The following is a 15,267-nucleotide window of genomic DNA, read 5'->3' as shown; positions in this document are numbered from 1 at the left end:
TAGATAGAAATAGTAATGCTGCAGAATGCAGTAATTTACTTGTAATCTCCTTACAATAGAAGACTGAACAGACTACTATCTGATTTAAAAGGGAGCACTCCATCTGTACTGGGCTGAATAAATTGTTCTATCAGTCATAAGCGAGTGATATGATCAGAGAGGTTTTACCTGGGAGAGGTTAAAGGATCTCACTGTGCTGTCATCGTACAGCAGGATGTTTATGGTGTCTAAAGCCCATGTACTCTCTGCCAGCAGGCCAGACTTCAGAGACATCATGACGCGCCAGGCCTCCGGCGTTCCTGATGAAAAAGCAGTGAGATTTGTGGAACAAGAGAGATTAGAACACACAGATAAAGCTTTGTCCTGATGATAAAAGCAACCATGGAAAATACCCCCCCCCCCAACCAAAAAAAAGACCTCATGCTGTGCAAGTATTGAACTGAAATACTGAACATTATAAACCACAACCTAACCCAACCTAAGATTATTCCATAACAGAACCAACACTTTAGCCGTTAATCTTTTTTTATTTAGAAATAATGGCAGACATCTCACCACTGTCTTTAGAGGTGAGCTTGCGTCGAGGCTTGAGAATGGGCAGCGTTGCCTCCACTGAGCCTGGTGGGTAGTTGAGGTCTCTCCTCAGGTTCGGAGGAAATTGTGCAATGGCTCCACTGCCCTGTGACCCCATCATGGCCATTCCAGGCTTGGACATCTTCAATGGTGACATGAAGGCTGCTTTGCTGGGTGACATTCGGGAGTCCATGGAGCGCTGGAAGGCTCCCGGGCTTGGAGCTCTGGGAAGATGGTTGGCCATGGACGGTGAGTTAGGATAAGATGATGCATGTCGTGAAGATAAGGAGGGCATGCCCCCCGATGATGACATGTAGGCAGACTGACGGTGCCACTGTTCCTGTCCAGGCCTTCCATCCATGTCATCTCTTCCCATGGATCCATAAGGCCCCATCTGTGAAGGCGGCCCCTGTCTGTTGGGATAGGGATAGCTGAGGTCCGTTCTGGAAGGCCACATGTTGGGGCCATCAGTGGCGTGATTAGGAGGAGGTACCCCTCCCATCATAGTGTGTGGACTCTGGCCTGATGGGCCCATACGATCACGGTGGTAGGAGTATGGAAACTGTCCTTGGAGGGGTCTGTGCTCTGGGCCCGAGTACCCACTGCCATAGTGGTTGTACATTTCTGGGGGCTGGTTTCCATACTGCATGGCATACATGTCACTCTCATGCCTCTTGGGTGGAGGGCCATACATTCCATCCATTGGTCGCTTGTAGCCCTGCTAAGGAAACCATAACATCATTAGTGCTCCTGCTGGCTGTATTCAAACTACAATTCTTTCAACATCTTATCTAGCTTTAAAAAGGTACAAGTCACATTAATATTTAACATACTACATAGAATCCCTTTGAAGCAGCACTGTAATGCTCACTCTAATCTTTTTTTATTTATTCAAGGCTGCTGGAAACAATATTTTTTTTATCAGATAAAAACAGTGTAGTGTAGGCCTAGAATCATTAAACATGGGACATGATGTTAAACTGTCCTTTGTGCCAATAGATGGTAGTTACATGAGTTTACCATTTGAGAGTGGCGTGGGAGTTGTGTCTCAGATATGGGAAGGATTTTGTTCCTTTGAATCAGGGGTCTTTTTAAAACACCCTCATCAAAGGTGGCCAGCTACAGGGTGATCAAGCCTGAGTTTGCATCCCATAACTGTTTCCCACTATCTCCTATCTGCAGCTTTGGGCCACTTCCCACTCTGTCTGCAACCCTTTGATCTTTTTCTCCAGAGGAAATATTTGTTGTCTCCAGCAGCTTAAATTAAATATCATTTAGCACAAAAATGTTGCCGTATGAGAAATTATAAGTTGTATTTTTTATTTGATTCTTTGTTTAGAATTGAAAAAAAATACTGTCCTCTCATTAAATATTGATATATGACTTTATTACAGGAGATATTAACATTCAGATATCCAATTTTTCTCTTACCTGTGACTGCTGGTACATCCCAGATGAATGCATCCCATATGGCATGCTGGGATACTGTGGTCCGTATCCATCGTGTCTGAAATAAAAAATAAAAATGGCATCAAAATGACGTTTGGAGACAGATATGCTTCATTTACGCCTTCTATAGTATTTTACAGCTATATGACATGTACACCATACTAGAACACACACCTCTGCTGTGACGGATATCTGCCAGGGGAGTAAATACTGCCGTCACTGTTGGATGGTCCCATGCTGTTCTGACTTCCCGGAGGACCCATAGGTCCCTCCATTCCCATCACATGGTCTGATCTGAAGGATCAACAGACTTTTCAGGAAAAGGAAAGTAACAACAACTATTGAAATTCTCACTCCCAAATTAGGCCATGGGCTGTGGGCTAAGGAGGTCATACTTTATCTAATAAGTCTTGTGAGGTATTCAATAAATATTGTTTGCAAGAGATTCAGAAGAAGCATAGATTTTATTTGGTACTATTTTTTCTATATATTGCTGCTATAGCAATCCAACATTGTTCAAGACGTGGGATGCTAACAAATATCACAACAAGTGTCAATCCTGGTCATAATTTGTGATATATTACTTAAATTTTAATCTGTTATAACATTTTGAGGTAACGTAGTTGAAACTTTGTTTTAGTGTCAAATTAAAGGTGATTAAACACCATGTCTGGTAAAATATAGTAACTTCGATCAAACCTGAGATATGAACTTCACAGAAATAGAAAATTAAGAAATTATTGTCATATTTAGCAGCATAAAATGTGTACAAAGGGTATTATCATAAATAGCTCATTAACATGTAATAAAAAAACATTAAAACCATATTTTTACTGTATTCATTGGAACGAGCAGAAGCCCAGCTTTAATTTGTACCTCATTTATGTTTTATAGGTACGCAGATGAAAATTGATTATGAAACATATCAATTCCAAATATGTTTCAAGGGTACCACTAAACTTTATGGCAAAACAACAAGTTCATCTCAACTTACACTATCACAATACAATAGCTATTGTTGCCCATGGCCTAAATGGGTTGACATCGTTTTAAAGAAGTGCGTATGCTTGATGGACATTAGGCAGAAAAATATTAAAAATCATGTAGTGGATGCCACACCTATGGCTCCTCCTTGGGATTATTAAGGCTTACCTTCTGTCATAGCCAGGACCGTACTGGTACTGGGGCCTTTGACTCATGTTCAGGCCAGATTGGGGACGACCATACATGTCCTGCATGCCACCACCAGACATCTGGTTAGGCATGTAGGGATCTGCTCCAGCCACTTTTGGGAGAAAAAAGAAAGAAAGAAAAGCATCTCAGAATATTTTCCCCAACATGAAGAAGATTTGTAATTTCAGAGAAACAAACAAATACATTGTAAGCCTACATTGAAGGGTTGCTGCCACTCATTTCATAGCATGGACTGTGTTTACCAGCAGGTGGCAGCATCACTCCATGTACAGTATAAAGCAGCCTCCCCTATTAGCCCTATTGTTCTGAAGCCCTTAGTGTTGTTATGCAGCTAACATCCTTCATATTAATCATTCAGACTCCATAGCCTCCATCCATCAGAGGCACCGGCATTCTTTGTAATAACTACTGTTTATTCTGAAAAGTGAACCGCAGGAGTTGGTCAAAACAGGTGCCTCTCAGCAGGGGTGGAGAAGATGAAAGGTTGAAAACAGAGAGGATGAAAATGATGAACAGAGTTAGGATGAAATGAAGGCTATAGCTACAAGAATATCAGATAAGCTGGTGTGTTTCTCTGTAAAGGAGCACGTGGTGGAACAAACAGTTCTCGTCTCCTTTCATAGCTTGTGCAGACTCACACACATCTGTCCTGATCTGAGATGACACGGTGACTAGACAATCCATTAGTCCAGTGAGACAGATGAAAGAACAACAGCTTTAGAATACACAAGGCTTTTTTCCACAAAGGGCCGCATGGAGTTTGATAAAAGTTCATGATTACAAATTTGGAATCCAGAACTTTTCAACCATTTCATTCAACTTTGCGCCAAAGAACTCAGCTGCCAATTAAAATGGCTTCTCTGGTCTGTGGTTAAATAAATCAAACAGTAAACCTTTTGTGCTTTAATAGGAAGATTTACAGCTAAACTAGAAAAAAACTGTTCAAGCTTTTTCTAAAGAGAGTCATTGCATGTGTTTCACTCACTTTTTCTCATTCCAGCAAAGGGGTCCTTAGCATCATACTGCATCCTCATCATTATATCAGGCATGCTGAGGCCCTGCTGGTACGGAGCTGAAGGAGGCATACCGGTAGCTCGCTTATGGAAGGCCGGATCGCTCACCTCAGAGAAGGGGTCCTGGACACTGACACTGCTTCTGGTAAAGAGAGGGAGACACAGCTTATCACTATCAGTATTATTTGTATGTGCAAATGGCTTTTTTTTTTTTTTTTAACTTGCTTTTTTATTGTTTAACCATCTATACAAACAATCAAATGAACAGTTCACGTAGGGGGTACAGAGATTCTGGTAAACAAATATACAATAATACAATTACAGTAAATGCATGCTAGTGTTCAAGTTGGGGTTCCTGTGGTGCCTCCATAAAGGGTCTAGTAGGTAATCCATTTCTTCCACCTCCAGTTACATATGTGCAGTTGTAGTCTAAGAGTGTATGTAAGTTTTTCCATAATGTAGATTTTTTCCACAATTTCCATTCCACCATTGTCCCAGGGTGGGAGGTTCCTCTTTGTTCCATCTTCTGGTGATTGTTGTTTTTGTTGCAATATCTTGACCATGTGTACATCTTGTCTTTGAATATTTATACAACTCAGATTTCTTATTTCGTATAACTGTAAATGTCTTTGGTACTTCATATCCCAGAATGCTTTTAAACTAACTGTGTACATATATCGTCCCAGTCACTTTGCATTTTTCCACATTTCCAAAATATATGCGTATGACCTGCTTTCTCCAACCCACATCGTGCAAACATGGCTTTTATGATGAAATTTTAAAACATGTTTGATGCTGACTGCAGGTCTTAGGGTTGTTTTGTGTTTAGGGAGAAAAAGCAAACTCAGCACAGAAAGAATGGGATGCAAACCCTTGATGTTCTAGCGCTGCGGTAGCAAAGCTACCCACAGCTTAAGTTCCTTAAGCAGTCCAAAAACAGGAAAAAACGTAATCACGTGGCTTGGTAGTCTGCAACATCATCATTCAGTCTGGTGTTGTTTATGTAAATACCTTATAGACAAAGGCTGTAAATATGAAAACTAAAGCCCAGTGATGGAAGACCACCTGTTACTAAGAACATTCATTCTAATGGGAATTCATGATGAAAGCAAAGATTCTTCTCCTTGGTTGTGAAACTGCATCTCTATTTATTGATACTTAAAGTCAGAGAAGAAGAGAGACAAAAATCTGTTAACACTTTACAATAAGGGTCCCTTAATTATCAATAGTTAAGACATTATTAAAACATGAATTAACAGTTTGATAATGTTATACTGTATTTTTCGGACTATAAGGCGCACCAGATTATAAGGCGCACTATCAATGAATGGGTCTGACTTGGTCTGTTTTCATACATAAGGCGCACCGGACTATAAGGCGCATCGGTTTGTTATTATTATTATTATTATTAAGACGCGTTAAGCGAAACAAAATAGTCACATAAGTCAAACTTTATTCAACTCATTAACAATAACTCTCAACATTGTTCAGGTTTAACACATAAAATACAGAACATTACACTCACTTTTTCAGTTCAGTATGTTGAAGCACAGTACTGGTACGTATCACTCAACGAGGCGTCTGACTACAGTAGCCCTGAAGCGCCAAAAATCCATCAAGCAGTGCAGCTTCATAGTTTACTAAAGTTGTACTAAAACATTTTGACATATTAATTTCATACATAAGGCGCACCTGATTATAAGGCGCACTGTCGATTTTTGAGAAAATTAAAGGATTTTAAGTGCGCCTTATAGTCTGAAAATTAATGCTTAGTAATTCAAACATTACTAAGCATTAATCCATGTTATATAATATAATTAGCTATCCTTATGGATGCATCACTTATTACTATAATAGTAAAATGTAATGTCCCTCATAATCATTTACTTACAGTGTTTATTTGGAGCGTGTATGTCAATGTCATCACCAGCTAGCCCTTACCTAAGGTATTGCATAACATTAGTAACCTGACATAAACCTTAATAAATGTATAGGAGTTCCTCATAAGCATTACTTAACCATAGTTTACCATTATTATAACATTATTAAACTGTTCAGTAATGTTTAATAACGCCGAGACTAACGTTAATTAAGGGACCCTTATTGTAAAGTGTTAACAAACATCTTTAAATCGAGAACAAAATCTGGCAACCCAGTTCTATCTGAACTAATTGTTCCAGAGCTTTTTGTCTTGCTCTTCCTTTCTGCTCCACTGGGCAGTGGCAGTCTTTACGTTTACCAGCTTACCAACCATTTCTAAAGCATGTATCATCATTACGGACACGCCATATCATATGTTTTTATTTACTGATGTATTTATGAATAACTTGTGTAATTGGCTGTAACACTGTGAACACTCGGAGTGGAAAAGAACAATGGAACCTTGTAATGGGAGTGATTCATTAACAGCAGCAGGTCATCAATAGAATGTGGTCCAAGGATGGAAACAAGGTCATTGATAATCAAGACTCATGACTTAATGATACAAAGGCTGCCCTGTGAGGTCTAGGTATACTTTGGTTTATCAATAGAGAGTTATACAGTAATACTAATAATAATACATTTTATATAGCGCTTTTTTGGGGACTCAAAGTTGTTTTACAGAATACAGAAAAAATAATAATAATTCAAGTAAAAGAAAGGTTAAGGAAAAGCAAATTTAAAAAGATAGATTTTAAGGAGGGTTTTAAAGTTCTGTAATGAGTCTGCATTCTTGAAGGGTTGAGGGAGTGAGTTCCAGAGGGTGGGGGCGGCGGCATCAAAGGCTTGGCCCCCCCCCCAAGAAAATAACAGATTTGACAGAATGTTGTCAGAACACAGGATACATGGTGGATGACAATTTATGGTGTATGTTCACCTTTAAAAGAACTGCAATACAGAACAATGAAAGAAGGTAGTTTGATCTGAGCAGCCTTAGATCATGTCACTGTGTTGATTTAAGATGTTTACTTCACCACCAAATTGACCAAAAGTTGCTTAAATTAAACTAAACAGCAATTTACAGGACTCCACTGCACAAGATGTTAGGTCCAGATTATCTGGATGTACATTAACTTCTTCTGCTCTTGTTCCTTTTTTTTTTTTTTTTTTTGATCATATTGTAAAACATGTATCAAAGGCCATACAAATCAAAAGTTTGAAAACAACATATCCAAAAAGAGGTAAGAAGAAGCTTATTTAATCCTACACTCTTTCTACTTGACCGCATGATGATTATCAGTTTACAGGTCACCAATAAATATTGTTGCAAGTACATTATTTTTTTTTAGGAACAACTATATGTGTAAAACACCAAATAATGTTAACACACTTCTTTCTCCCTGTACTGAGTAAAAACTGTCTGTTTGTACCTTAAAATGACTCATGCATGAACATTGCATCACCCAGTTCATTTCACAACTTCACTCCACATATTTAAATATAAAATGTTTTCTATGTTCGACAAACAAATGTTTTTAATTGTATTTTTTCCTGAAACTGTCATAATCATCCCTGTGAAAAAACTACCATAAGCACCAGTGTATGGGAGTCTGCACGTGTCATATTGCTACGTTGTTATTAAAAACACTAAAACAACATGTGTAGTTTCAGAGTAGGACTGCTGAACATGTGTGCTGTACCTGTTTGGGGGCAGTGGTGTGACCTGTCCTAGAGGGGGTGTGGCAGGCGTGGGGGGTTTCAGGTCTCCCGCTGCCTCGGCGGTGGAGCTGCTGCCAGAGGACTGTGGGGTTTGTGGCCCCTGGAAGGAACCGCCTGAATTAGCTGGAAGACAAAAGTGGGTTCATTATGACTCAGCAGAAACGTCAACACACTCACACTGTAAGGGTCCTTGTTGTGTTCAGATAAGATTTCTAGGTTGATTTCCACATATTAGTTGCCAACAGTGGCTATGGAGTCATTCCCCTAATGTGAGTAATTGTGAGTATTAGGAACAATGATGTGAAATAATTACGGATGTGTACAAGTTTTGTATAGTGCAGTGTCACCTGTCACATATTTTGTTTACCTCCCTAAGCGCGTGTGTGTGTGTGTGTGTGTGTGTGGGGGGGGGGGTTACTGAGAGTACCCATGTTTCCATCTTTATGACAAGAACAATGTGGGCTGCATGATCTGGAGGAGCTGAAATGACCAAAGGTTTGTCTGTTCCTGTGATGAACATGTGATAGGATATTCTATAAAAAGAAGCAGGAGATAAATGGGTGAGGTTGTAAACTAAAATAAAAGTATTTGGGTAAAATCAGGGGCTAAAACTGGGTTATTGTCTTCCTTTGTTTTGACATCACATCTCCGTGTCTCTCCGTGTCTCCGCTCAGACATGAAGAAGAAGATTGACGTAAGCCTTCCTCTCCAAGAACTCCCAGCCAGATGAAACCAGGGGGATATAAATTCTCAGAGGGAGATTTAAGGGAAAAAGTGGATGGTTACAGCTCAAAGATGACAAAGACTGAAAGAGAGAATATGAAAGTGTCCTAATGAGCATTTAGTGTAAGAAGCCTTTCTCTAGGAAAGCCTCTGTGGCCTATCACTGCACTGCACGTTTCCACTGGAAAAAAAAAATCCCGGAAGACTTTATCTTTAAATATTCATGATAATTCTGAATTATTCAATGAAACCCCCTGCTTTTACATCATAGGAAACAGTGAGAAAGAGAGAGAAAGAGAGAAAAGGCAAAACATCCATCCAAGAATGATGAGTTAAGGTAGAAGTGAAGGTAATCCTCACTTCCTGGGATATCCCAGTATCAGACTAAAACCACCATGCACATGTGAAAAAGTATACCGTACGTACTACGGGGGGGGGGGGGCAAACCAAGGTTAAGAGGCTCAACATTCTTGGAGAGCAGGCGGGCAGGCAGACGCATACATAATATGGAGGGAGGGGTGACGGTACGTAGACGGAAAGGAGTGTGAACTCAAGTGGCCTTTGTTCCACATTCAGAGGGAGAGAGAAAAAAATGACAGGAAAAGCAATGAGGGGAGAAGAAAGTGTGTGCATGAGCCGTGTAAATGGCGTTTGATGTGTGTGTATGCACGAGAGGGCTCGTATGTGTGTGTGTGTCAGTGGGTGACATAATCCAAAGGGGTTGGTGGTGGTTAAGGGGGTGGGGAGGGGGTAAGGGGGTGGGGTTCACTCAGCTGAGCTAGGTTTATGAATGAAAGGTGACGGCAAGGTCGAGTTTGTTTATATTGTACATTCCTAGTCCCCATTAATCACACTACACCCGCCCGCGAGCATCACACACACACACACACACATGCACACACTCAGCATGCTGGAAAAGCTCCATCTGTGACATCATCGGTCTGTCAGTCTATTAATAGGTTGGCAGGGTGTCAATGGGGCCGTTTGCACTTTTGTGGATATAGACAAAGAAAATGTCGTATATTTTAAGCTTGTGGGCCAGTAGTGTGAAGCCCAATGTGTAGCAACAATGGATAAAGTAACAAATCTGATTTTAGGTCAAATTAAACCCATGGCACATGTGGGTGTGACAGAGAGGACGAAATACCACTTTTTCTTTTCTTTCATTTTGTCTGCACATGCTGTCAAAGGTCAACACTACAAGAAGTGCAATCTTTTTAAGACAACAATGCATGTTTTGTTATTGCAATTAAATAAATGAATTTATTATATTTGTGACCGTCACCAGCCCTACCTAAGGAAGGGTAAGAAATACTTTATTAAAGGGAGAGTATAAAAAGAGCGGGCAGTGTTACACCTGGGTGAGGGGGGAGGGAACGGGGAAGAGGGAGTCAGGGTAAGCACCAAGAGTGGATTTATTAATGCAGCTATTTACAGTTATTTGACTGAACCGTTTCTGCATAGTCATAGATGAAGGAACACGGGTGAGCAAAGGATTTTTTCTAACCTATTTTCATTTAATGTAACTATTTTTATAATTACATTCCTAGAATACAGTAACAGTAGTATAAAGTAGGATTGTGTGAAAACAAAACAGCTTTTAGGTTGAGTGGTTGGTATGACTTTGACCCTTTTAATTTCATTCTTATTTTAGGGAAGGATTTATTTATGGTACATATACTGATATCTATAGCAGAGATAAAATCCTTCTTTTTTAAATTACTCCTTTTGTTTAACTTACTTGAAGCTTATTTGAAGAAAATGGATTGCTAATTTGTGTTTCAGACACGATTTGATTTTCTATCAAATTTCATTACATTTACATATTTTTATTTGGTTCCCAGAGACTTTTTATAGAGTGATATTGGGGGGGTCCATCATAGACTATTTGTGTTGAGGTGCTTTAAACTAAAAACAAAACATATTTTGTCGTCTGAAAACCTCAGCAAATTATGTTTTATTTAGAATTCTGAATTATAGAGAGCCTGATTATGTGATAATTTGAAACATTGTGAAATTAAAGTGTTTAAATGTCCATTAAAGTATGAGAACTAAAAATTTAAATAATAAACTGCTATTAGTGAGCAGGAAATACATTTCTTTTAATATGTTTGATGTCTGGGACAGGTCCACAAGCAGATATTTGTATGTGGAGAAGTGTGCGTGCATGTGTGTGCGCGTACGTGTGTGTGGGTTAATTAAGGCTGAGCTCCCTTTTCCACCCACCAGGAGAAGCAATCTGCAGGTGAAGTGCTCAGCTGTTCTATTTAAAGGCAAGGGTCACTTTTCCCATCTCTGCTGCAAATTAGAGACGTGACCCTGCTTCCCAATTCACTCCGAGGCGTCCTCTCCTCTAATCTCATCCTCACGTCATACCGGCGACATAACAGGCCAACAGGTAACACACATAAACAAAATGCTCTCTATGTATTGCGGTGGCACATTGAAACCGTGTTACTTGACCTTTGAGCGTGCTGTAATCAAATGGTGGTGATGATTGTATCATAGCTGACCTCCACTAAACGCAGCAACATCTCATCAAAGTGATGTTAATGTGGGCTGGTTTTCTCCTGAGCTTTAAGATGCAGTCGTGTAATTATTGGTGTCAGCTTGTCTGCTTTTTGTGATCATTAATAGAGAAAAACAATAATTCATTGGATGATGGAACAGAAGATGTGTTCCAGGCTCTCATGGCATGGCTACCAGGGTTGGGCTCAATTGCAATTTTCAAATACAATAATATCTTCAATTATCCATTAAAATTACAATTATTATTTTCCCCCTGTAAATCAATTATAATTACCTTCTCAGTTACAATAGTTAAATTACAATTACTGCACCTTCATTAAATAAATCCACAAAACGTACCTCTTGTGTTAGCTTTCTGATAGCATCTTTTTTGATAACGAGGTATGTCTTAAATCAGCTGTAAAATACACTAAAAAACATTATTTATCATCCAATTTGTTTCTCATCTCTTGGTTACCTTGTTAGGCTTCTTTATCCATGAAAGCATTGGTATTAATATTTTTGGTGTGGGCGTTTAAGCCTTTTTTCAGTAAACCTCTCAATTCAAATTTTTTTTATGTAGTAAAAGTTGATATGAAGCACATTCTAATAATTGTTAACTACATATGTGTGAGCCTGTTGAGTTAAACACAAAAAGCGAGATCGTTTGTGAACAGGTCCTACCAGGGGACGGGGGCTGGACCTTCACCATCTTCCTGTTGTCCCCTATGGCCACGCCGCCGCTACTGCTGCTGCTCTCAGCCGGAGGCTCCTCCCCTCGTTCCATCTTACACTCATAGGCAAACAGATACTGGATGTACTGCTTCTTCAGCGAGCTGGCACAGCTGGTGGAGGTCCCAATGTTCAGAGTGGTGGAGAGTTCATGCCATTTCTTGTTCTTGTTTACCTTCAAAGTGGAAACATTAGGAGGATTTATTCTGAAATGTGTTTTATTATTAATAATTAACTAATGTGAGACAAATAACTCATGACTGTCCTCATATGTTAACTTATTTTATCATTAACAACAACCATTGCTCAGCCTGACTCCTAAGATTTTCTGCCCACAAATATTTAATGATGAAGGGCACATTGTCAGTTACAGCCCATTTTTCTTCATTATTAAAATATGGCCAAATTTAGCTTTGTTCTTTTGACAGGAAGCAGCAATGATCTCCTCTAACACAGCCTCATCTGATAACATCAGTCGTCCACAACTTTATTTTATCTACATATTTGGGTTTTAAATTATACTGCAACATTAAAACCAATGAAAAACACGTTGAAGTTGGTTTGCAAAGTTAGGAGAGAACATTGCAGACATTCTAGCACAGGGGTCATAAACTCATTTTAGTTCACGGCCACATGCGACCCAATCTGACCTGAAGTGGGCTGGATCACAAAAAAAGCACAAATTAAAACAAAATCCAAAATGTTAAGCAATTAGTGAAAATTCCTTGACTTTGCAACTCACTTTCTCAAAATATGTCAGAATTCTGTGGGATAATTTGCAAGAATTTTCCAGATTTAAAAAAAAAATCTATAATTGCAATTTAATATTACTATAAATAATGTAATATTGTAACCACTGGGGGTGACATTTTTTTTTGCAATTCATTTATCTATTTATTTTATTCAATTGAAGAATACTGTAGATATTGTGTTGAATTTAAAATGTATGTAACCAAGTGGTTAATAATAAACGGGTCAGTTTTTCTCATACCTACTGTTGCTGACTATTGTTCTCTGTTTGAGTGACATCACTTGATCAAGCCTTTTCTAACTTTCCACATTATAAAATAAGTAATTATTATTTTTTATTAGGAAAAAAAAAAAAAGTAACAAAAGTATGTATGATTCATGTTGCTGTATCGTATCGGATCAATATCGGTATCGGACGATACGCAAGGCTGCAATATTGGTATCATATCGGAAATGAAAAAGTTGTATCGGGACATCCCCAGTAACCACCATCATATTTTATCTACAACTTATCGGGTTAATTTACAAAAAGTCCTGTTTTTGCTGTAATTTTTACTTTGAACAAAGCCTTGAGTTTGACATGTGGTCGAACAGAATATCTTTCTTTTAACTTGTAAGTAAGAACCTAACTGACATGTTGGCTGCTAATTTTTCAATATTGTGACCTGTTTGGTGCAGCAGTGGGAGGCGAACGCTGTGTAGAGGTTTACGTGTAAAGGCGGCCTCTCCATGCTGCAGTGTCTTTTAACACAATACATTTGGCACAGTCACAACAGTCACTGACAGACTGAAAAGCCAGAACCACGGGATCGTCTAGTGCTACGTCGCTGTCGCTTGACTCATCATTTTCCATCTCAGACTCCCTAGACTTTTATTCTGGCTCAGACATGTACACTTTGATGATTTTTATCTACGTCACAGAATAATGAGCTATTGAACTCTGTTGCTTGCTATGAACAGTTTAGTTAGAAACGTGTGTGATTTTGCATCTTTAAAAAACAGTTTTATGCTTAAAGGTGTAGATAGGTGCATGTGAAAATACATTATTTATCTTCTTATCTACCAGCTTCATCTAAGCTTCTGTATTTCCTCATCTTAAAGTCTGCTCTTCAATATCTCCCTATGTCATTCTGTCTTTAGTCACTTTTTCTTTAGTGGTTTCAGTTTTTAAAGAAAGCTGATCAGTGGTTGCCTCTATGATTCACATTTCAATCATTTTTATTCATATATGTTGCATTTTCTTCTTCTGTTCGGATTTTACTTTAATCTAAAGTGAATGCAGGAATATCTGTTTGTGTTTTTAAAAACAGCAAGCAAATGCAAAGAATACATTTGCAATTCCTGGATTTAAATAAAGGAAAAAAAGTAAAAATTGAGAGGGATTTTACAACACATTTTAGTCAGTACACTCAAAGAAATGTATAACCAATTTTGGCACTTGACTACTTTTGGAAATCTGTTTTCCGGTTTGATTATGGGCATTAAAGGGATGTTTGGGAATAAACTACACAAAATAATCTGTGATGAATGTCCTTCATCCAGGAACAAAGGAAAGCATGATTTTTTTAAAGTAACGCTTCCTAATTAAAAAAAAAAAAAAAAAAAAAAAAAAAAAAAAAAAAAAAGAGTAGTTTTTAGTCAATTTTGAGGGCTTCATTCTGCTCTATATTCCCTTGTTTTTCTGATTAAGAAGCATATCAGCAGGATTTGTTGATATTTTGTCAAATTCAGTTCAATTTTTCTCTTGTTGCAGAAAAGTGAGAAATTTCACATACCATAACTGTCTAAGGAGGCTAGTCACTGTTTTAAAATGGAAAATATTATCAAATATCATGAATAAAATACATTTTTAGGTTGTGTAACAACAGGAAATAAAATGTGGGGATCTCTGTTCTAGCAAACAAAAATTACGAGTATTAAATACAAATCTTCACAGGTAGTCATTCATTGCTTTTGTAAACATTTTAAAGTGTGTTCAGTGGTTTTTACCATGGCGAGGCCACCTATCTCTCTAACAGCCATGTAGAGCTTCCAAAGGTCCAGTGGTTTCTTGCTCACGACAGGAAGCTGAGGAACGGGCGTGCCTCGCTCCTCCATGAAGTTCAGGTATCGCTCCACCCAGCCGCGCCTCTCCGGCTCGCAACCAAACTCATAGAGGCGCGTAATGTGGTTTCCACCGAGAGAAGAAGAATTGGGGTTGGATTTCTAGGGAGATGTGGAGGAAAGAAAAAAAAATGGGATTAAGAAGAAGGAATCTTAATTCACCAAAAGGAGCAGGGCTTTCTGCTCATGCTCTGGTAATATTACTGTAAAACAGGGGTCACTAATGAGCTCCATCTAAAATCTGATTTACTTTCCAGGATTGAAACTCACAAAGATAAATACATATGAGAAACATAGTTAAATACTGAGTTTTAGTATTAAATTACCATCTTTAAATGTTTACTTTCACTGAAACATTGTGACAAATGTTTTTAGGTATTGCAGATATTGTGTATGGTCAGTGGTAACTTTATTGCCCCTATGTACCCCTTAGCCTTTATTTCTTATTACAAGTACCCCTTAGCTCATGTTATATATAATTTATTTGTGTCTATAGGCTCGTCCCACATTAACCATGAATGTATGCCTCTTTATTCATTTATTCCTGATGTTTTCATCTTTTTAGAATTTGAACTTCACCTTT

The 15,267-nt window shown here is 38.5% G+C and overlaps 1 protein-coding gene across 8 annotated transcripts in view; it reads right to left on the bottom strand.

Annotated features, from left to right (window-relative positions):
• Nucleotides 1-15,267, bottom strand: part of arid1b (AT-rich interactive domain 1B) — a 230,419-nt gene that overhangs the window by 3,925 nt on the left and 211,227 nt on the right. For 6 of the 8 annotated variants that reach the window (XM_028438181.1, XM_028438182.1, XM_028438184.1 and 3 more), the window contains 9 exons: nt 14,571-14,786; nt 11,784-12,006; nt 7,850-7,991; nt 4,202-4,371; nt 3,175-3,307; nt 2,197-2,316; nt 2,005-2,080; nt 556-1,294; nt 169-299 (listed from right to left, as the gene is read on the bottom strand). In XM_028438181.1, the coding sequence (XP_028293982.1) occupies nt 169-299; nt 556-1,294; nt 2,005-2,080; nt 2,197-2,316; nt 3,175-3,307; nt 4,202-4,371; nt 7,850-7,991; nt 11,784-12,006; nt 14,571-14,786 (1,950 nt within the window). The remainder of the gene's footprint in view (nt 1-168; nt 300-555; nt 1,295-2,004; nt 2,081-2,196; nt 2,317-3,174; nt 3,308-4,201; nt 4,372-7,849; nt 7,992-11,783; nt 12,007-14,570; nt 14,787-15,267) is intronic. The other 2 variants (XM_028438183.1, XM_028438185.1) reach the window with 2 other exon arrangements.

Source organism: Gouania willdenowi, chromosome 22 (genome assembly GCF_900634775.1).
Source record: "Gouania willdenowi chromosome 22, fGouWil2.1, whole genome shotgun sequence".
NCBI lineage: Eukaryota > Metazoa > Chordata > Actinopteri > Blenniiformes > Gobiesocidae > Gouania > Gouania willdenowi.
This window is presented reverse-complemented; position numbering and strand designations above follow the sequence as displayed.